Source organism: Talpa occidentalis, unplaced genomic scaffold, assembly GCF_014898055.3.
Source record: "Talpa occidentalis isolate TD23 unplaced genomic scaffold, MPIMG_talOcc4v2.1 talOcc4.8, whole genome shotgun sequence".
Classification (NCBI taxonomy): domain Eukaryota; kingdom Metazoa; phylum Chordata; class Mammalia; order Eulipotyphla; family Talpidae; genus Talpa; species Talpa occidentalis.
The window spans coordinates 42,918,920-42,941,846 of record NW_023605194.1 but is presented as its reverse complement, the minus strand read 5'-3'; the positions used below and the strand labels follow the sequence as shown (position 1 = coordinate 42,941,846).

Below are 22,927 nucleotides of genomic sequence, written 5' to 3'. Positions count from 1 at the left end.
TGTAAAATTCATTAGGGACCCGCAGGCGGAGAGATGGAGATGTCAGGCAGGCAATCATGTGGGTATTTAATCTATCAGATGTGTGTCTTGCCATTTAGGGAGACAACAAGAGAATGTGAAATCAATACGGTTCATTAGTGGGCAGCACATGCAGGTCCAGTCAGTGCCTGCCAATGGCAGCAGGCATGGGGGGTGTGCCACTCCAAGTCACCTTGGAGTGAGAATGTGTCCCTGGCGCGAAGGTGGAGACCAAACCCCATACAGGTACCTCTTCCCCCTGGACCTGCCAGTTGCATCCCATGGGGGTCAGAATCAGGGTTGCAGTACAGTGGTAAGATCCATTATGGGGGTTGGGGGGTCATATTCCCAGCCATGGTTTGGCTGCATCCCCAGGAGGTTGATTGGATTGTCCCTTCTTCCTCCTTCCGTCTCCTCTTTACACAAGATCCCACTTAACTGAGCCCAGCCACAGAGTCTGTCCCCATGTCTTTCTGGCACCCTCCCTTTCGCGTTCTCAACCACATAATCCCAGCTTGATAACTGGCCGCAGAGAGGCCCTGAGTCCTTTCTGATTGTGAATGTCTCCTTCACTGCCAACCAGCCAGTAGCCTGCCCTCCTCCTGCACCCCTAGCTTTCAGCAGTCCAGCTTGCTTTGTTTGATGGTCAGATGTGATTTTTTTTTTTTTTTTTTTTTGGTCATTCAGTTGAGTCAAACCCAAGGGCCTGAGAGAATGGACAGTTTGGTAGAAGATTTGGAACAAGATTTTTTTCCCTCTTTGTGTGAATGTCTTACCAGGGTTCGAATCCCAGTGGCAGACTGGGACTGTGTCTGCCATCTCTGAGCCACCTGCATCTGTGAGTGCCCATGTGGGCAAGGAGCACACTCCCTGGCCCCTGTTGTGTCCAGCCTGAGACCTGTGTGAAGGTCTGGTTCCCCCAGAAGCAGACCCTGAGACCAGGAAGTGGGCACAGCTGATTTAGTTGGGAGGTGACGGCAGGAAACTCAGCTGGGAGTGAGACTTCATGCAGGTTACTTAAGGGGCCCTGAGAAGCAGTTACTGCTGTGGGCTCCTGGGACTCAGACCACTGGGAAATCTAGGGGGGAGACTGTGCCCCAGTTATCAGAGCTCAGGATAAGGCGACTTGGGTGTTGATGCAGCCCTGCTGAGTGAGGGCAGCTCTGGGGAGGTGGCTACTCTATCATTCCCCTCCCCCAGCCCTGCTTCCTTGAGGAAAAAAACCACAGGGAGCACTCGGGTAGTGTGCAACACTTGCACACCCATAAACAGAGAGCTGTGCTAGTACTCATCTCACAGAGTGGATGTGGAAATGAAACATATTAACCACAGAGATCCTTTGAATAATGCCTGGAACCCCATAAAGGCTAAACAAGGGGAAACTTATTACTATGTTTGCAGTTATTATCAGCTGGAGTTGCTTCATCTATAAAATGGCCTGGGTGACCCCATCTTGCTGGTCATTTTACAGATTGGGGGCAATTCTGTTCTCACCCAGGGCCAGGCCCATGGGTAACACTGAAGAAGGATAGGAATCCCTCTGTGATCCCCATCACTTCAAAGGGTTCCTGCTCTCCTCCTGACTGGCTCAAGTGTCTCCCGGTAGGCGTGGGACCACCAGGAAGGGCCAGACATAGGCAGCTGCCCGTCCTCGGCCACCCTGACAGCCCTTGACATCCTATAATTGCTTTCCCACGAAGACTCCTTTAAGCACAGAACTGCTGGCCAGAGCAATTTGCTCCCCATCAATTTCTATTTCCAGGTTTTAAAATAAAATAAAGGGAAATAAAGAAGGGGTAGGGAGGGCCCAGAACAACACTGTGTCTGAAATAACAAGCAAGCCAGGGACGCCACACCTTGGGAGCACCTGTCAGGCTATCAGCCTGATTCTCCTCCCTCCCCCCTCTATACCGGAATGACACATGAATACAGGGGGCCTCCTGCAGAGCTCCTGCCACTTCCCTGTCCACCCAGCCCACTTTCAGAACAGCCCAGGCAGCAGAGAGGCTGAGAGAGGACTAGCAGGAAAAGCTGTGGAGGACGAGGAAAAAAGGTTGGTTTGAATCGGGGCCAGGAATACTACTAATATTCTTACTAATAGAAAGTGGTGTGTGCCAAGTACTAGTCGAAAGCACCGAACATGTAGCACCTTCTTTAACCACTACAAAAACCCCACGAGGCAGGTACTTTTATTGGTCCCATTTTACAGATGAGGAAACTAAGGCTTAGACTGAGACCAAAAAAAAAATTCTATTCTGATCTCTTCATCCTTCCTCTTCTCTTTTCCTCCTTTCTTTTTATGTCTTCCTCCCTCCCTCCTCTCCCAGTTAGCATCCTTGCGCTGTCCTTCCCTCCCTAGAAGGCCATCTACTTAGGATTTGCAACTCCTGGCTTGTCACTGGCAGAAGGAACCTCAGAAGTCAGGAAATATACTGTCCTCATTCAATCTTTTTTTTTTTTTATAGAGGCATGTTTTATTTATTTGTTTGTTTGTTTGTTTATGCAAGCATTGGGTACAGTCAGAAGCGCGGGAGGGTGAGAGAATTCACCAGAGCCAGAGCGGGGAGCAGAGCAGGCAGAAGGACCGAAGGACACTGCTGAGGGGAGCAGCGGGCGGCAGGAGAGGTCTGCGCGCCATGTGGGACCCTCCTCCGGTGGCCGGGGAGCAGCCGGGGATCGAACCGGCGCCGCAGAGGCCACGGACAGCTTCGCAACCCAGCGCTCAACCGCTGCGCCACCGGGGAGGCCCTGTCCTCATTCAATCTTTCATTTATTCAGCTGCTGTTTGTTGAGGGCTCGTATGTGTGAGGCGTGGATGGATGCAGGGTCCCATGGGAAACAGGGAAGACAGAGTTCCTGCCCTCACAATGCAGGAAGATAGAAGATAGCCAGTAATGTTTGGCCCAATGTTCCTTCTGAAACTACGTCCTTACCCACCAGGTCCAGTCACCAGCAAGACCTGTTAGCTCCAGCTGAGTCTGGCCACTGCTTTCCAACACCGCCCCTGGCCACCCTGTTCCAGGCCCCTTCACCTCTCCCTGCTGCACAGGTGACTGCAGCCACCACTTCAGTTCTGGGCATAGGGTCCTCCCCCAGGAGTTTTTTCTCCCAGAGACCTTCAGGGAGAACTTTCAGAAATGCAAATACCTTTACAAATGCAAATGTCCTGTCAGCTGAGACCCCAGGGATGAAAAGGCTCTTGCTTCAGGGGAGCTGGTGCAGAGCTTTATTAGCAGAGGGCTGCTAGTGCAAAGGTTGAGAAGCAGGACTGAGCATAGCCAGCTTGGGACCAAAGACTGAGTGATGAGAGTGGGGTGATGGCAGGACCAGGGGAGGAGGTCAGAGGCAGAGGAGGCTGGCCCATGTCAGGCTGGGGTCCGTGGCCAGCACTTTGCATTGGTTTTAAGTGCTCTTGGAGACCAGACAAGGACCATGTGCTTGTGTTGTCCACACTCCCCCTGGCTCTGGTGGAGAACAGGCTGCTGGCCCCAGAGTGTCAGGAGTCCATGCAGCTCCCAGGCCCAGCTTTTACAGTCTGCGACTCATGATAAGGGCACAAACCAGACTGGAACTCAGACCTGCCTCCCATTTGGCTGGTATTTTCATGCCTCTGCACTTAGCCACAAATTCTTTTTGAGGCCTTTATGCCTAGTCTTCCACTCTATCCCCCAGGTGGGAGGCATAATTCTGACTCTCTAAGACATCTGTAGAGAACACTGGGTTGAGTGAGACCTTGGGGCCTTTGCTGCTCTCAGTACCATAATCAATTAGTAATGTCTGCCTTGGGCAAGGATGGAGTGGTGGTCCAAATATAACCTTCCCTTTTTTTGCACCCTCTCCCCACACCTGTCACATTCCCTCTTCCCTAACTGCCCTCCACTCTGCTCCCCCCACCCTATCATGTGCTCTGAGCCTCTGTCCCAGGCTGCTAGCCCCAGTCTTTCCAGGAGCACGCTCTTGTCCTAAGGCCACCAGGGCCAAAACAAGACCTGGAGGGCTTTTTTGAATGTCTGTCTTCCTATGACTCAAAGCCTCCCAGCAATTTCTCCTGCATCCTATCAAGTCTCTCCCTAATACCTATGCCCACCTGGAACTCACACCTTCTTATCCCCTACACAGAATCCAGTGGGGGGGCATTTTCTTTCCAGCTGTACCACTTCTCTCCTCCCAGGAGCATGCCCATTGCCCCTATCCAGAGGCCCCTGTGAAAAGCACTGGGAGCAGCAGTTTCCAGGCAACTCTTACCTTGGCTCTATTCACATACTTGCTTCCACACATCAGCCCTGGCTTCTTTCTCAGTAAATGGCTTCCAGCTGAGATGACATGCCAAGCATTTTCCCAGAAGGATGTTTCTGACCTTCGGGCACTATCCCATAGACAAATCCTCAACCATAGGACCATGGTAGTGAGTGTGGGAATAGGGGAGAGAGTGGGCCTCATGAGACTAATCAGGCCAAGTGGAGGTCACCCCTGCCTCTGGGCTTCTAGGTCCCTCCAGCACAGGCCCTCCTGCCTGACCAACCATTACCAGGTCCCCAGAGCTTGCCAGAGTACAGTTAATCTCACGTAGTTTAAGGAGTTATTCAGAAGGGCTCAGCGAATGATGAATGTGGAAAGCATTACCAGCGAAGCACTGGGGCTCCATGGAGCTGTTTAAAAATGCATTCTCCCATGTAAATTTCTGCTCCATCAATCCTTATGACATGTCAAACATTGCTATTGTTTCCTGAACAAATTGTACTGCATGCCCTTCTCTGCAGATTTGTGCATGGGAGCAGAACTGCTCACTGGCACCCACTGCCTGCCGTTGTTGCTGGGACCCAGGGCTGCCGGGGAGGCAGCTGGGCCCGCCTTGCTTCAGAGCAGAAGCCCCGTGTGGGGCATCCAATCGAGCATGCGTGACCAGGGGGTGCTGGCACTGGCAGGGAGTGATTGAGTGTGTGTCTGTCAGCTCCCTGCCTGTGGGGAGAGGTGCACAGGTGGCTGGGGAGCGGGAGTGGCAGGGCTGCAGGGCCTGAGACTAGGATGGGGGTGGGGATCGCTTGAGACAGAGAGTATGTGCCCATCTCCATGTGTGAGTGTGTGACCGGCTGGGGTTTACCAAACAGAAAGGGAGGGGGTTTCTTTTTTCTTTTTTTTAAGATTTATTTATTTATACAAGCACTGGGTACAGTCAGAGGCACGGGAGGGTGAGAGAATTCACCAGAGCCCGAGCGGAGAGTAGAACAGGCAGACTGACGAAGTACACTGCTGAGGGGAGCAGCGGGCAGCAAGAGAGGTCTGCGCGCCATGTAGGACCCTACAGGTGGCCGGGGATCGAACTGGCGCTGCAGAGACTGCGGGCAGCTTTGCAACCCAGAGCTCAATCGCTGAGCCACCAGGGGAGGCCCAGGGAGAAGGTTTCTATGTGAGTATGTGGGGATGGGAGAAGGAGGTATTGTGGCTGCCTGAGGCAGAGAGTGGAAGAGAAAGAGGTGTGCGTGTGTGCATGTGTGCGAAGAGGAAAGGAAGTGTGAGGACACAGAGAAGACATAATAGGACTTGCCAAGCTATAAAGAGGGGTGAAGTATTTCAAAACCATGAGATAGGAGGGCGTCTGTCCCCAAGGAGGGGGCAGCGATATCAAGAGTGTAGCAGCACGCAAACGGCCCCAGTTTGTAAGGAAACTAGTGAGAAGGCCAGAACAGGCGAGATTCAGGTCAGGGCATAAGGCCCCATGCCAGCAGGTGGCCATCTACAAGGCCAAGGTGAGGGACAACAGTGAGGTGCAGGGAGGCATGGGGACAGTGTCAGCAAGGCCAGCACCCTGTAAGGGCAAGTGAATAGGAGAGGGGGAGATGGATTAACTGTTCGAGAAAACAGACTAAGACAGAAGAGGCTCTTGGGAGGCAACTAAAAGACAGGAACACATGGCCACTGCTGAAATGGTGGGTCCCCTGGGAGCGGGACATGCAATGATGTGGTTAATATCAAAGGGTGGGAGCTGGACTGGGCATAGAGCCTAGCACATGGGTCAGAGGGAGAGCTAGGCCCTGGGGGTGGGACAGAGCACACAACACAGCTGCCAGGCTGCCTTTAGCAGGGATGGACTATGCAGACTTCCCTGGTCTAGACCCTGAGTTACCTGCACAGTCTAAGACCAAGCTTGGAGCAGGGATGAGGGTGCCTTCTTTGAGGGTCTGTGGAAGGCACCAGTGGGAATGATGAAGGATCTTGGCTAAGGGTCTGCAACCTGAGATACCATGGCCAGAGACCCCTGCTGCCTCTGCGATGGGCAGTTGGTGGTAGCCTACCCTTGTCATGCAGAAAGAATGTAACAAGGAGAATATTGCTATTGGGGACCCATCTGGCTTCTACAGGGTGAAGAGAATCGTGGTAGGAGCATCCTAGGTCCCACAGCTAAGCTCTGAGACTGAAGGAAGACTCCTGTCCCCTGACCCCAGCAATGGGGAGGGGTAGATGGTTAAGAGAACATATCTTGGAGTAATGGTGTTGCGTTAGTGTTCCAGCCCTGTGGCTGTTTGACCTCAGGCAAGTTGATCAACCTCTCTGAGCCTCAGTTTCTTGGCTCAACTATAAATGAGGATAATATCTTTGCTGTCCCCATGAAACTGGTGAGAAGTTGGAATGAAATGAAAGTGTGGGAAATACTAGGCACAGTACATGGCACATAGTAAGTGCTCAAAGGGAAGGCAGAGGGCACCATCGTAACCCCTGTCCCCCTCAGAGGCAGGGGGAGATGGGCATTTCTGACTTGGGCCTAGCCAGTCTAAAGATGTGGTTCTTCCCCACCACAGGCTCACCTTGTCTTAACCTTTAAAATATCCCCTCCATGTGTATTTATTTTTTTCCTTTTTGTCAGCAGAAGAAAATTACACTTCTGCTGGCATTGTCCATCACAGAAATAAGCACTCACGGATGCAATTATAAAGGCCCAAATGAGGGAATTAGTTTTGCTGGTAATGCCAGGGTTGGGGAGAATCGGAGGAGATGCCTTATAAATCAGGCGCCGGGCAGCAGCCAGTCCCACTTGGCCCTCTCCACACACACTGACCACTGGGACACACGCTGACCTGCCACCTGTCTCCCAGAGCTACAGATGGGGGGGCTGCTGGCCGGGGATGCAGAAATGGCCTGAGTTTTCTAGGTCTCTCCCCAGAGCTAGCCAGCTTCTCTGTGGCCAGCAGATGACTGTCCTGTAGACCCAAGTACATCTTGCCAAACAACTGCCCTAGGACTGGTCAATCTAAAATAGCAACCACAATCACCCACTAGCCCATTTTCTGCTTGATTTTTCTCACAGTTCTTACTGTCTGAAATTCATGTTATTTAGTTCTTTCTCACCCCTGTTATTGTCTGTCTCCCCTTCCTGATTGTAAACCACGTTCCTGCCAGGGCATTGTCACGCTTGTGGCCATGACTTCAGTGCCTGGCACATTGGAAAAACTCAAAAGAAAATTTAACGAATACGTGACTGAGTCAAAACCTTCATAAAGGTTCTTTCTGTGGGGTGCCAGGTGTCCTCCATCTTTGCCCCCTGACCCCACCCACTCTGCCCTTCTCTACCCACTGTGTTCATACCCTGGCAGGCTGATTTCGTGGATCATTGAGGGAGCTCCCCCAGCCTCCTGCCCCCCGCCCCCACCAGGAGAGCTGAGCTGAACCCTTGGAGATGCTTTATCAACTCCAGCTGCACCTCCTGGGCACCAGAGTGACCCTACTCTAGCTGATGGCACTCACCATGTTGTCTGCTGGTGGAGGGAACATTAGCTCCCCACACACACACACACATACACACCAGAATGAAGGCCATGATGATTCTTAATGGCTGGCAATGGAAATCCCAGATTTTACTAACTTTGGCAAAGATTTTGAGCCCTATAGTGGGCATGACAGAGGATAAAAAAGTGAGCCAGATGTAGACTTTTCCCTTGAGGGGTGGAAGGGGGCGTGCACAGGCATTTTTCAGGAATAGCAGAATGTGCTGTTGGTTCCCAGAGAGGAACAGCTTGGGTTCTCGGGTCAAGAACAGTAAATGGTCGGGAAGCTTCCTAAGAGAGGGGACAACTAGGGGGCCTTCAAGGTGGGTGGGATTTTAGACAGCTGCTGCAGAGGGAATGGGTGGTGCAACCAAGAAATGAGAGAACAATCTGGGTGCATCAGAGAGAGAAATGGACATAGGACTGTCAGGGCCAGCCAGACTCTGCAGAACCTTGACAGATGTGCGGGTCTAGAATTCTGCAGCAGTAGGGAGCCATTGAAGGTTCTTGAGCAGAAGACGATCACTTCAGCCATTGGCTATGACTTCTTGTCCCTGGGCCTTTTATGAGAGCTTTGGCAAGTAGTAAGATGTATTAGTGTGTGCCTGTGGGCAAGTTTCTAACTCTGGTTGGAGAGTTTTGGGAACACAGGCACTAGAAGTAGGCCCTACTGCACAGTTGAGGTGCTCACTTGGAACCCTGGCTTGGCATTTTTAGTGTAGCTGGGTACAGTGTGAGGGCTACCCAGCCTGGCAGCTGGGCTGTCCCCTTCAACCATCCCAGTCATCATCTGACTGGTCTGTGAGACTCTGTAAATCACCCTTTAAGGAGATGGGCATGCTTGTTTCTAGAACAGGGCTCAAGGGTGGGGGTTTTCATGGCATGAGGAGGACATTTTGTTTTCTGTGCACAGACCCCTTGTCACTTTGCAAACCCTCCTTCCAAGTGGCCCACAGCTCACTGTCTGGTATTTGATTCGTCTGTTGGTCAGCCAGGAATCAAGTCTTGGCAAGGCAGTTGTTTATAAAGTACCCTAACCAGCAGAGTGGGGCTGCAATTAGAGCCTGTCACCAGCCTGCTAGCTACCAGGTCAGCTCCTCAGGATTATTGCCATAGGATGGTGCTCGGGAGCACTTATCCTACAAGGTGCTACATGGATTTAAAGGGAAATTTGAAGACCAGCTCTGCCACTTAGCAACCATGAGATCTTAAGTGAGTTACTTAACATTATCATGTCTATTCCCTCATTTGTTAAAGGCAGGGAGCTCAGGGTCATAGCAGTACCTGCCTCAGGGAGCAGGGTAAAAGTAATCTGAACACTAATGTGTGATGTAGATGAGAACAGAGAAGTAGCTACACATGACAAAGATACCATCATCTTTCCCAAGATGCCTTTATATCCAGGCCTTGTGCTAGGACCCACGGACCCTGCCCTGCCTAGTAGAGTGAGAACCACCTCAGTATATAGCCTAAGCTCAGCGGTACTTTCAGGTCTGGGGACATTTGGAGTAGGGCAGAGCCCTAACCCAAACTTGGGGAGTCAGGGGTGACAGGAGTGGGTAAGCCAGGTTGCAGAGGAAAGATGCCATCTGGGCAGAGGTGCAGCATGGGCAGAGACAGCCTGGCCCAGGTCAGAGATGGCCAGAGCCAGGAGCACAGGCTGGAGTATTGGGCCTGTGAAATCATATGGAGGAGGGGCCTGTCCCCCTCCAGGTTGCCCTGGAAGGCCTCCAGCAGGACTGCAGCATGGCCAGATTTGCTGCCTCCTGCCCCCAGGCACAGGGCCCCTAACTCTGCCCTACTGCAGCCTGGTGCTGGCCAGAGCACCACGGCCAGGCCCTCTGTCAGTGCCAGCTGTTCTCACCCTGGCAGGGGCAGAGAAGCAGCTTTTCATCTTTTTATTATTCTGCTTCATGCGTTTGAAAAATGAAAATTCTCCCTCTCCTCTTCACCAGGCATACATATTTCATAGGGTCATTAGACGGTGGCACTAAAGGACTCACAAATCTTCCCTGGTCAGCACTGGCAGCCCAGGCGGGCAGTGAGAGGTCCCTGGGGAGAGGGGTCACTGTGGGAGCCATGACTATGCCCAGTAGTCCTGGTGGAAGCGGGAGCCAGTGTCTGTCTGGAGAGAGAAGACAGTCCCATTTTGTCCCCCAGGAACTCATCACCTAATCTTCTGGGGCTTCTGCTGCTCCACACCACAGGGTGCAGGGGACTGGACAAGAGAACCTTGGCTCCTTCCACCTTGCTCCTTCCCCTCCTCTTGCTCCACACCCTCTGATCTTGTGTCTTCCTTGCCTTTGCTCCATCTCTCTACCCACTCCCTTTTCTCTCTCCACCACCCCCTTCTTATTACTCTTCACCCCTTTTGCAAGCATGTGGGGAGATCTGCCATATGCCAGGCTCTTTCCAGAGACATGAATCTGGCATTCTTTCCCGTGACACACCCAGAGGTTGCTCTTTGGTCACACAGTGACCTGGGCAGTTGACACTGGCCAGGAACATGGGTCTCTGCACAACACTGCCCACTCCAGGGGGCCTGATGGCATCTGGTCGGCCCTTCCCCAGACCAAGCTACAGTTGTCAGCGTCTGATAACAACATGTAATAACAATTGTTTATCAGGAACAAAAGGGAGCTTAGGTCCCAGGGAGGGGAGGGGAGAGGTGGGCTTATTATGAGGGGCTTTGGTCTCCTCTCCCCTAAAATAACCAGGTGCCTTTCCATCTGAGAACAAGTTCTCCTCTTCGTTCAGAAGCAATAGCACATAGAGGCTAAGGGCGTGGCAAGACAGCACTGGGTACTATCGCTGGTTCTGTCCCCTTTTTTGCTATGAAACCTTGGGTGAGTTATCTGCTCTCTGCCTCAGCTTCCCCATCCATGAACTGGAGGTGGTATCGATAATAGTAGCCACCTTCCAGAGTTGTCATGTAGATAGAACATGTGATCAGAGCAAGGTCTCAGTGAACAGCAGTTGTCATGATGGGTGACAGAGAGGGTCTGTCAGGGTGTCAGTCCCGGGTTCGGGGGGCGAGGTTATATAGTCCTTCATCTCCCTTTTCATTTATTTGCTATATATCTGCTGAGAACTTGTGTTGTACTCAGAGCCTGGCGGGGACAGAGGAGAGGGTCGAGGTCCACACAGAGTCTGCTGGAACAGAAACAGTAGGGGCGCTGAGTGGAAATGGGGCACAAGAGGGAGTCCTATAAAAGCGGCTGCCCACAGCCCCGGAAATGGCTTCTTTCTATATGACCGCACTTTCTGGATAACTTACGATTCTAAGCCTTTGGTTGTAAACATTATCCCCCCTCTTGGAGTCACTTGGAATAGAAATATCTTGTCCACTTATCTGCCTTCCTGAGTGCAAAACAGCTTTTCCATGAAAAATCATAGAATTGAATAGATTTCACAGAATCTGGGGATCTTGAAAGGTACCTCAAAAAGTACTTGGTACAAAGGTACTGAGGCTAGGGGAAAATAGGGCAGGACTGATAAAATGGCACAAACTTTCAGTTGTAGAAGATCTGAGGACCTGGCAACTGGGGTTGCATCACTGACGTTTACTATGAGATAGAACTTAAGTGTTTTCACCCTGAAAGGGAACACAGGGTAAATGTGTGAGGTGATAGGTATGTCAGTTGGTGGGAATATATTAAGTTACCACTTAAGATATTTTACAACTTTGTCAATTCGTTCTCAATAAAGAAGAAAAAATCAAATAAAAGTAAAACAGAAAAAGCTATGGAAACATTTTCAGCAGTGGAACTTTAATCACAATCTTGTAGAAAAACCCCAACTATATATCAAACAGATGCTGGTGGACCCCAAGGCCAGTCCAAGGCCTTTCCCTCCTGGCATCTAGTGGCAAACAGCAACTTTCCCAGATCCAGGCAGTGGCCTGGGAAGGGTCTTGGTACCAGGCAGAGTGTATGCTCATAGGTCACTATTGAGCGAATGGTGTCATTTAGCCTGCACTGTGGGCTGTCACCATCCCAGGGATGATGCAGAAGCCCCAGACCCCAGCCTCAGAAGCCAAGCCCACTTTTGAACTAGAAGGGAGGCAATGGAAGAAAGGGACCTCTCTCCAGCAACCTAAAGAAAAGAACCCAAGCTTGGAGTGGGGAATCCCAGCTTCTGCCCCACTCTGCTTAGAGCCTGCTCCTGGCCTAGAGTGGTGACAGGGTTACCTCCAGCCTCCCTGGCATCAGGGCCTCAATTTTGTGACCTGTGAGGTGGGTGGAAATATCTGTTGTCTTCATCACGCGGCATGGGGCTAAAATGAGATCATGACAAACATGGGTGGGAGTTCTCTGAAGTAAAAGTTGTGACAGTGGCACAGCCTGGCAGTGGCACCATCACTGCCATGGCCATCGGCGTGGATCAGGCCTTCCTCCCACCTGTCTCAGAAGCCAGCATGGACTGGCCTGGGTGAAAAGTTTCTCAGAAACCAAACTGAGATGGAAAGGAGTGTAGAATGGCCAGGGCTCAGCCCTTGCCTTCTCCCAGCAGTCCTTTAGGGACACCATCCTGCCCACCCATCCAGTAACACCCATTTCCCATCATCCCAGCATCACTGCCCCCAGGAAAGTTTTCACCCCTGGCAACAAAGCAGAACTCCAGGTCCTAGTGGTCGAGGACCGCTCCTAGCCCAGTCCCTGTGGATGTGGGCAGAGCAGGCAGCTCCCGCTCATACGTGACTTGAATAGAGAAATGGGTGGACAGCACACTGTTTCCAGCAGGAGAGCTTGCCAGCCAGATGGCATTCTGCCCTCTGCATGCAGTGGATTATTTCCAGAGTTAAAAGGAGTAGGGGCCTCTCCCATGAGGTAGCTCATCTGTCTTGGAGACTTTGGGGTCTGGAAGAATCCACCATATGGTTAAACCCACCCCTGCCTTTGTTTGGCATATTTTGCGAGACTGCAGGTTGTGGCCCCAGCCACAGGTGCAGGGCGGGCCTCTCCTGTAAGCCCTACTGAGCATCTGTAGGAACAAGCCTGCCTGACTGAGTCTAGGAGGGGAGGTTGTACAAAGTTAGGGGTCTAAGTGGAAGAACTAAAGATCCTCTTGAACTGTTCTATCTCGTATAAATGTGTGACTGCTGGTTAACTGTTTTATGCAGCAAGGCTCTAGAAAATTCAGCCTGGGCTAGAGGAGTTGTATGGGAGAATCACAGGTTCACTGTGCACATTTTCTGGTGAGATCAAAGCTTTGCTTCACATGGCAGTAATGATTTTTTTGTTCTGACCTTTGCAGGCAACAGACAATGACGTGGGCACCTTTGGAGAAGTGAACTACTTCTTCAGTGATGACCCTGACCGGTGAGATTGCCCCAGCCCACCGCAGTGGCTCTCTGCCCCTTGCATGGTTGGGGAAACTTCTCAGCTGGTGCCCAGGGAGGGTGCTGTGTCCCAGGGCCAGCACTCAGAGTTGGAGGCAGAGCCCAAGGGAACCACTGCTGGTTTGGTCCTGATCATGGTGTGGTCTTGCCCAAATTGCCTCAACATTCTGGGGCATAGTTCCTCTGACCCTCAAAGCATAGCCTTTAGCTTTGGGAATGAAGAGCCTAGAAGTCCTCATGATAACACACCAGCAGCAGTGGCTAGCATTTGCAAAGCCCTTACTGTGTCAGGCTCATGGTCAAGTGCTTTACACCCGTTATCTGATGTAACCCTCACAACTAAATGCAGGGCAGGGGAAGTCAGCCCTAGGCACTGTTATCATCCCCACCTCACAGATGTGGAAACTGTAGCCCCGAGAGGTTAAGTCACTTGCCCAAAGTCACACAGCTTGCGGGGCCAGGTCTCTGTGTGTAGTCTTTATCACCAGGACACAAAGCCTCCAGCAGGAGGGGGCTCACAACATGACCTAGCCTGGGTGGGTGGCTGGACTCTGGCCTGACTGTGCCAGCCTTGCTCTGTCCCTACTATGAATCTGTGCCCTCTCTTTGCCTTATCTTCAGTTTAGCTGAGCCCAGGGGAAACCCTCTCATTTTAAGATCACCAAAAGTCAGGTTGAATTCAGAGGGCAGGTCTGCTTCTAAAAATGAAGTGTCTGATGCATCTAGAAGCTCAACAGGATGAGTAAGTCAGTGGCTGTCAGCTTGGATTAGCAGCCTGACTGTGTGTGAATGACCAGGAAGAGATGGAGATTGTTAGGTGCGCCTGCCCATTCTTCACCAGTCTGTGATGAGAGTGGGAAGAATGCCCAGGGCATCTGTCCCTCGGGCAGCCATGTCGTGTGTCCTTGTCCTGATCATCTTGGATTTCCTCATCTCCCATCTTCTGGGTTTTGGGCTCTCTTAGTTAGAGCTGGGACCCACTAGACTTGAGGACTGGCAGATACAGACCAGGTCAGAGCAAGCAGATGTCACCTGACAACTCAGAGGAGGTTGCTGAGGGGTGCGTAGGGGAGGCAGATCCCAAGGGAGAACCAACCACCCTCTCTCTTCTGGATGCTTTGCTGCCTGTGAAAGCATTTGGGTGCAGAACCAGATGGGATGGAGAATTTCTGACCGTTACAGTTCACTAACCTCTAAACACCACAGTAGGCAGCCTCGGTTCACAGCTGGAGGAGGCCGTTCTGCCTGTGTTTGCTCCCTGATCACATCAGCCCCTCCTGCCCTTTCAGGGCCTGCCCATTCCACCTCTCCTGTGGTCCTGATGCCAGCCCACCACCTCCCAGCCCACCCACCCCCCATTACAAATAACCATCCTACTCATGTCGCTTATGTAGGGTAAGTGAAAAAGAAGGTAGAGTTCAGACTTCATTTCTTTCTATTTATCCCCTTGGACAAGGACAGACTGGTAAATACAGTCCCTTATCTACAAGTCTGCTTTAAAATGGGGTGTTCTCCACTTCCTCGCTGTGTGGCACAGGTTCTCACTGGACAAGGACACAGGGCTCATCATGCTGATCGCCAGACTGGACTATGAGCTCATCCAGCGCTTCACCTTGACCGTCATCGCCCGGGATGGGGGCGGCGAGGAGACCACTGGCCGGGTGAGGATCAACGTGCTGGATGTCAATGACAATGTGCCCACCTTCCAGAAGGATGCCTATGTGGGTGCCCTGAGAGAGAATGAGCCTTCTGTCACGCAGCTGGTGCGGCTCCGGGTAAGATGCTGGCTGTCCTTCCCCCGTGCCTTTGTCTCGACTCACCCTCAGGAAGTCCTTATTGAGGTGCTAACCTCCCACCCATCAAGAATTGGCCCAGATTTGGGGGCTGGGTCTCTCTGAGCACACCTCCCTGGTTACTGAGTGGGGCTAGTGTCTGTCTCAACTTAAATGTTGGGCCATGACCCAGGACTGGAGCACCCAAAGAAGGGGGCTCTGAGGGGGCCAGGCCTCTCTTCTGCCCACCCTCTTCTGGCCCCAACCCTCTGAAGGCTCATGGGCCCCCACTGGCCATTCTTTCCAGGCGACAGATGAAGACTCCCCTCCCAACAACCAGATCACCTACAGCATCATCAACGCCTCTGCCTTCAGCAGCTACTTTGACATCAGCGTGTATGAGGGCTATGGAGGTACGTGTAGGGCAGGGCTGAGGGCCCAGCCCAGGGACAGGGCTGAACACCTGTGATACTCTTGGGGCTAAGGGCTTCTGTCTCCCAGACACCCTAGACCACTCAGGAAGCTGCCCCACCACCCACATTGGCTGGAGCAACACCCAGCCTGGGACTACCCTCCCATGGGTTCAGAACTGTCACGTCAGCCAGGTCTTCCTCCAGGTTTTCAGCCCATGGCAGCCCAGCATGTGATGTTACCATAATCTGGGGGATTCCTATTTCCTACTGAGGCTGTCTGGGCATGTTTGGCTGTTTATCAGCCAAACTTCCTTTAGGCATGCTACCTTCTCAGGCCAGTACCTTTCTCTGCTTGACCCAGGCTCAGTTCAGCTCTCTGAATCTTGCCCTGCCTGCGCTGCTGTGAGTCCTGGTCCCTGGAACCCCAGCAGGGAACAGCAGCAGCAACTTTCAGCTCCAAGAGGAGACAATTAAGGCCTAGAGACAGGGAACCACTTGCTTGATGTCATATAGAAAAGCGTCAGGCCTGGCACTTGAAATGAAACCCTTACGATCTGCCTCTCTAGTCTTGCCTCTCAGCACTCTAGCCCCCGCCAGAATCTGGCCTCTGTGAACCATTTACTCTTCTCTCCCCTTGCAGTGTGTGCTCCCATGTCCTTGCCAAGTCTGTTCCTTCTGCTGAGAAAGCTCTTCCTCTCTGCTTCTTTGCTCTCTCTCCCTTTAAACTCTGTCTAACTTTAAGGGCTCAGTTGAGCACCCCCACTTCTGAAAAGCTTCCCTGATGCTTGAAGACTGGGTAAGGCATCCCCAAGGCAGAATAGATGGGCTGTAAAATGACTCTGGGTCTATCTTCTCACTCCTCTCCCTGCCTGACCCCCCCCCCAACCCTTGCCTCCACTTCCAGTGTCAAGAAATGCAATCACAGAAATTGCTGTCCTGGCCTCAGATGATGCAGCCCAATGTTCTCTATAAAATCTATGTTCCTCCTATAAAAAATACTGAGCAGTTTCATGCCTCTGCCCACCCTCACACCTCACCCTCTCTTCTCAGCTAGAAGAACCCCCTTAGGTTTTATATTACTAAAGCAATAATTGTGTTCCCATTTTCCAAATAGAAAGTTGCAATTTAATATTGCTGTAATGCCTTTGCAGACCACCTATGCCCCCCACTCCCAAACCAATATGCCTTCCCTCCCTAAACTGAGAATCAATGGATTAGCACTAAAGAGTGCTAATGGTGAGAGCTCAGACATGTGCAGTGCTGGGGGAGAAGATATTTGAAGCCCTAGATCTCCATCTTGGCTCTCCCCAAAGTCAGACTCCACCTGTCTGTCTTTGTTGTTAAGTGTCTTCACCTACCCTCAAACAGAGTTGTGCTGAGGGTAAAACCTGCCCCACTGTACTCAGTGTGCTCCCAAGAGGCCTAACAGCACCCAGGGCAGGCTGCTGGGTGGGCATGGGTAGCTTACATGGTAAAGGGAGGGATGAGGCAGAAAAAAGAAGGGAAAAAGACAAGATAAAAAGACAGGCCAAAGGAGACTGAGGAGGGGGCTGCTGTCTGCTCCCCCTCCTGGCAACCTCAACATTGGGCAGTCAGTGGGTGAGCCCTATGCTTATCTAGAGGGAGGAGTGGTAGCTAGGACAGGGCCAGAGAGCCGGGGGTATAACCCTGTCCTGCAAGCAGCTTCCAGATTGATAGGGAATGCCCGATGAGATCAGACAGATGAGCAGGCACTAGAACCTATGGGGGAAGAAGAGTCTGGGCTCTGGATTCAATGAACCTGGCCTCAAATCCTGGCTCTATCAATTTACTGCCTGTGTGAACTTGGGCAAGCTCTGAGCTGAGCTTCTAGTGCAGGTCTCAGCACTAGGTCTGGCACATACGTGATTAAGAAACCCTAAGTCAAGACCATGAGGTCCTAGGAGTTCAGAGGCAGGAGGGGAAAAAGGTCTGCAGCCATACCTCCTCTGTCTAAAGGGAAATTCTGGTTGGACGAATACGTAAAGTCTACTTACAGGGGGCCTTGTTCCTATCATTTCAGTGATCAGCGTGAGTCGCCCCCTGGATTATGAACAGATACCCAATGGACTGATTTATCTGACGGTCATGGCCAAGGATGCTGGCAACCCCCCTCTGAATAGCACTGTCCCCGTCACCATCGAGGTGTTTGTAAGTAATCAGGGGCACTGGTCTGGCTCTTCCAGGGGAAGGGGTGGTGAGTGATTCCCAGAGTGTCAGGGGTCCTGCCTGAAACTCAGTGGTGTTGGACTGTGTCCCTATATCCTTGGGTGCCCCCACACTTGGGGGCTGCAGACTATCCCAGAGGGTACCCCTGGTCAAGTTCTGCCCTTGAGGCAGCAACCAAGCTACCTCCCAGCTTTGCCAGGAAGGCCCAGGGACCTGAAAGAGCCAGATTGTCCTGCTAAGCTTCATTGAGGACCTCGGGACACCCTCTGATGGGAACAAGAGGAGGGCTCAAGCTGGGAGAAAAACACCATGGGATTCCTTCATTTATAGCTGCATTCCATAAAGTGCAAGGGAATTGTTGGGAGGCCATCTCCTCTTCTCTCTCCCCATCTTTCTTTTTTACTTTTTCTGCTCCTCCGAAGATCTAAAGGGGCCTGAAACCAAACATGAATATCAAGCACACCCTAGTGCTTTCTGTGTCGGAATTTATCAGTTGCTGAATCCATCTCCACACTGGTTCATTTGCCCTGTGCTGTTCCCCCAGGGATCCTGGGGATGCAGATCTTGGCCTGATAGCAGGCCAGCAGGCCTTTCCCCCCTCCCCAGACGCCCCCACAGTGCATGCACAAGCGTGTCCTTCCATCCCGACCCATCTCATAAAGCTGCTGCCTGCAGGAGAGGGAGAAAGCACATTGATGGAAGAGTTAGTGCATTACCGACTGCAAGAGGATTAGATCAGATTGTCAGGTTAGGAGATACACTGTGATTTGACATACACTTAGAAAAATCTCACCCAGGCCAGGCTTGCTGGGGGACCTTCCTGTCACAGCTGGCTTTGTTTCCCCATGCCTGGTTTTAGCCTCGACATGAGGCCAAGGATATGGGACCAGCTCCTGGGTGGAAAGGTCCTCGGCAAGGAACCAAACTTGCTTGCTGAATAGAATGCGGCTGGAGTGGTGGAAAATCCAGGGTGATGCCTGGTGGGGAGGCTGCGTGTGGTGGGGGGAGCAGCATGTACGGGCCGCATAGGAGGTTGAGGCTCAGCAAGGGAAGGGCAGAGAGTCTGGGGCTGCATAACTGGCACTTGAGGCTTCAGGGGGGTGACAGGGAGAAGGACAGAGGAGTTCCATGGGAAGCTTATCCTTGCCTGCCTTTAACCTGCAACCTCCCCCTTGAAACTTAGAGGGTGATGCCCAAGAACTAGCATGCATTCCCTGCCCGTCATAACCACTTCCTGGTATTCTCCACCACACGGCCCCAGTCCTGCCCACATCTCCCCAGCCTGACCTTGGTTTCCCAGTCGTGACCACAGCCCAACAATAACTTTCAACTTACCGCTTTCCACTAGCCGGTATCCTGCTCTGCTCAGGCACAGGGGAGCCCACTGTGCACAGGTCTGGCAGCAGGTGCTAGAGGGACATGAAGGGGACTGAAGCCTGGAGGGAGAAGCGTGGCTGGGGAGGTGTATGGCTTTGAAACTCTTTCTGCCACCCTCTAGCTATGTGGCCTGGGGTTCTTGTTCTCTCTGAGCTTCTGTTTCTTTATCTGCAAGATAGTGATAATCAGAATCCTGCCTCGTGATGTCATCGTGAGGCTGGCATGAACTCTTGCGGGTGACACCTGTACCCTTGGCCACCATGGCAGCTGCTGAGACAGTCACGTCATCGGCAGCATCCGTTTACTTGCTGTCCCTAGTGCCAATGGGAGGTCCAGAGAAGGCAGGCAGACAGGGGCTTCGGGGAAGCAGATGAGGGAGCGGATGAGAGTAGAGGAGGTTTAAGGAAATAAATTGATGTGTCCTGCACCAGCGCATGGATGGGCAGGTGGAGTTGGCCATGAGGATATTAAAATTTCTTGAGGTCCATTCTGTGCCAGGCGCTTTCATATTACACAGTCCCATTTTACCTAAGAAGCAGCTAGGATCCAAGGGGGTCACCAGTGTCTTCCTCACCTACCAGCTAGTAAGTGGCATTTAAATTTGTTTCAAGTCCTAGTGGCTAGGATTTGAACCTGTTTCTGATTCCTGGGTTCACATTCATTCCACCCCACCCGTAGGTCTGGAACTTTGGAGATCCCTATGTGTGTGGGGTAGAGAGGAGAGGAATACTCCTCAAAGCTCCCATGAATTCCCCAGGGTTTTTCTCAAAATGCAAATCCATAGTGAGTGTGTCTGAGGAGGGCCTGAAACTGCTCTTGGAACAAGCTTCCAGGCCACCTTAACACTTCTGTTCTGGGGACCATGATTTGAATAGCACAGGGCCTTGGAAAATCTGCCCTTGAGGGGATCTTGAAACCCAGGGGTTGCCCAAACCTCCGCTCCCTTCCCACTTTGTGGCTCAGTTAGGGAAGGTTCCCCCCTACCCCACACACACACACCCCGGCCCAAGAGGCCTCTTTTTCTTTTTGCCTCGGTCCCTCAAATGGAGCCAGAGTAAGCAGGAAGACAGCTGAGGGACCGACTATCCTTTCCCCACTAGGAGCACCAGAGTGGACTCTTCCTGACTCCAGGGAGCAGGGTTGCTGTGTGCCAGGGTGGGTAGGGCAGGGATCCACCTGGGTAAGCCAGAATACACCCTGGCTTGGAGCCACCTCAGCCCAGCACAAGGGACACTGTCCTCAAATTCCTCAAAGCTGTCTCTTGGGACCTTGCTTTCCCTCTGGGTCCACCTGTCCCCCTCCCTCTTCAGCAGCAGCAGGGTCCCGCAGCAAAGACAAATGCTTCCTCGACTGTGAGTGAGCTTCATCTCTCAAGCAGGGCTTTGTACCAAGTAGTCACTTGCGTCTGAGGAGCATGCTTGAAAAGGTCACCGCCTTTGGGTTGATTTTGCACGTGGGTAATTTTTAAGTAGCTGTCACTTCGCTAAGCTGCCTCCTCCCTCCACCAAAGGGATTTTCTCTCAATTGAAAAAAAGAGAGAGAAAAACAACCAGCAGAGCTGAAGTAGTTGATGGCTGCACTTACTGCCCAGGCTGGGGGTGGAGAAAGACAGATCAAAGCCACAGGGCTGCAGGAGGAGGAGGGGGCGAGGGGCCAGGTGAGTCCTTTTCATCCACTGCTTGTTGGTTTTTAATAAAGAAGTCAAACTCGGTTTGTAGATTTCCCATTAGGGGACAATAAGCTTTTGTAGAGGGAGCTGCTGAATTAGAACTAATAGCGAATGCAGCGCCAGGATCCAGGGAAATATCACTGCTAATAAGTTTCTGCCTCATGCTCTGTCACTGACATTCTCAGCGCTGTTCCGTGCAGCCATGCAGAAGGCTTAAATATATACGCATATGGGGCACTCGTGCCAGCGCTGAGGGCCAGCAGCTACCCAGGTGTGCTGCTAGGTGTCAGGTGACTGGGTGTCAGGTGACTGCCAGTTCTCCGAGGCTGGGGAGAGGGTCAGGGCAGCAGGAGCTGCCACACCCAGGGGACTTGGGGAGAGCAGAGCATCCTTTTCTGGACACCACAGTTCTGGCAGGATGTCAGGGGTGGCTGTCTCAGGGGTGGCTGTCCAGCTCTCATACCTCCCTCCCTCTCTTGTTTGCTCAGCCAGAAGTAGTGACTCCAGCAAAAGGGACTGACTCCAGGAGCTTCTATTCAAAGAGCTCCTGACTCCATGGGGAGATGAGGCCGTGGTTCAAGCACGGGCAGTGGACCACTGTAGACTGCCTGGGCCAAGATGCATGCTGAGCCCTGAGCTCTGAGCAGGGCTTTTGCAACAAGGGGAGGATGCCATGTCAGGTGGGCTGGCCAGGCTCTGAAAGGAAGTGAACAAAGAATTCTGGTCAAGTGATTGCAGAAAGCATTTGGTGAGGATAAAAGCTTTAAGGGGAGGAAAGCCTCCCTTGATTGAAGAGGAAGGAGATGGTTCATGGAAGAGGGAGAGGGAGAGCAAGAGGAGGCAAAAGCTGTGTCCGGCCCCCTCCTGCTAGTTCAGCCCCACGGCCCGACACCATCCTCTGGCCCCTGTCTGGCCTCTCACCTGGTTACTGGTGAAGGCTGAACCCGAGGAGGAATTGCTCTAGAAGTGGAGGTGGTGGACTCTGGGCTGGGATTGAATAGACAGGTGAGGGTGGGAAATGCCAAGGAGTCGTTCTTGTGTGTGTGAAGAGGGTAGAACTCGGGCTCTGGGAACCACTGACCTCACCTGCCGCTGCATGCTGCAGTATCTTCCAGGTTGGGTTGTTCCTTTCTACTTTCCTTTGGGGTTCCAGAATCTTCCACCATCATCTTGAAGGTCCATGTGGGTATCCCAGGTATGGGTGCTGATGAACTAAGGCTGGAAGAACTGGAGTAAGAGCTGGAGCTCAGCTGTAAGCTGGCAGAGAGAGCCAGGAGAGCTAGGAGTTATAGGCAATTCTGAGTGCTGCCTCATTCCCCTGTCCCCAGCCCTCACTATCCCTTCCTCACCCCCCACCTATTGCCCCAAGACCTGTCCTACCTCCTGGAATTGTAGCTCAGCCAGAGGGCATCCGGCCCTGCAGCAGCTGCGCCTCCCATGCTGTCTCTTGACAAGGTCCGGGCATTGGGGGAGACTCCCGAGAAGCGAGGAGTTCCTATGCTCCCCGAAGAGGGAAAGTTGTACTTCCCAGAAGAGGGGAGTTCTTACACTTTCCAAAGAAGATCTGTACTAGGGAGTCTCCATGGCAATGCCCGGACCTTGTCAAGAGACAGCATGGGAGGCGCAGCCTGCCGCACAGCCCCTACCAGATGCATGGGCCGTGACGCCCCACCTGACTGGTTATAAAGAGGCCCGAGCTCCCCAATGCCAGCCATGCCCAACCTCCCCTTGGCCCCTGCCTCCCCTAAGTGACCGCCTTGGATAGCTGACTAGCCCCGACTGTCTCCCTGGTTCCTGCAACCTGTCTATTTTTCTTCCAGGATGAGAATGATAACACTCCCACCTTCAGCAAGCCTGCCTACTTAGTCTCAGTGGTGGAGAACATCATGGCAGGTATGGACCTAGCAGGGGAGGGCACCTAAGATATGACCCCTGACTTTGCACACAAATTGAGGGATGCCCACAGCCCTGCTGACTGTTTCCCAAGGCAAGCAGCCCAGTGGACACACGAGAGGTGCATGCGGAGTTGTGCAGTTACCTACCAGCCAACAACTATTTATGGTGTACCCACTGTATGTAAACATTCCACTGGGCACCTGGTCCCTGCTCTCCTGCAGCTAGAGTCTAGCAGGAAGGGAATGATTAAAGATGAGTGTGCAGAGTTCTGAGACTACAGTGCTGTGAACAGGTTCCAGGGACTACGACAGCCCAAGGAGTGACCTTAAAGGATGGTGTGTGTTCTTAAGTGAGGACAGAACAGCAGGGTCATCCTCAGGTTATTTCTCAGATGGCAGGACTAAACTACCATCTCCTCACCACTTCCAGGGAACTCATCTGTCCTCGAGGCAAGCCAGCAGCTTCACACCTATAGCCAGAAAGGGATGTTCTAG

General features: G+C 52.3%; 1 protein-coding gene across 6 annotated transcripts in view; it reads left to right on the top strand.

The window, feature by feature from the left end:
- The window catches only part of CDH23 (cadherin related 23), a 381,721-nt gene that overhangs the window by 241,709 nt on the left and 117,085 nt on the right, over positions 1-22,927 (top strand). For all 6 annotated transcript variants that reach the window (XR_008550123.1, XM_054690753.1, XM_054690748.1 and 3 more), the window contains 5 exons: positions 13,035-13,099; positions 14,657-14,894; positions 15,199-15,304; positions 17,346-17,473; positions 22,358-22,430. Coding sequence is in view for 5 of the 6 variants with exons in the window: in XM_054690753.1 (XP_054546728.1) it covers positions 13,035-13,099; positions 14,657-14,894; positions 15,199-15,304; positions 17,346-17,473; positions 22,358-22,430 (610 nt within the window). In the remaining variant the exon portion in view is untranslated. The remainder of the gene's footprint in view (positions 1-13,034; positions 13,100-14,656; positions 14,895-15,198; positions 15,305-17,345; positions 17,474-22,357; positions 22,431-22,927) is intronic.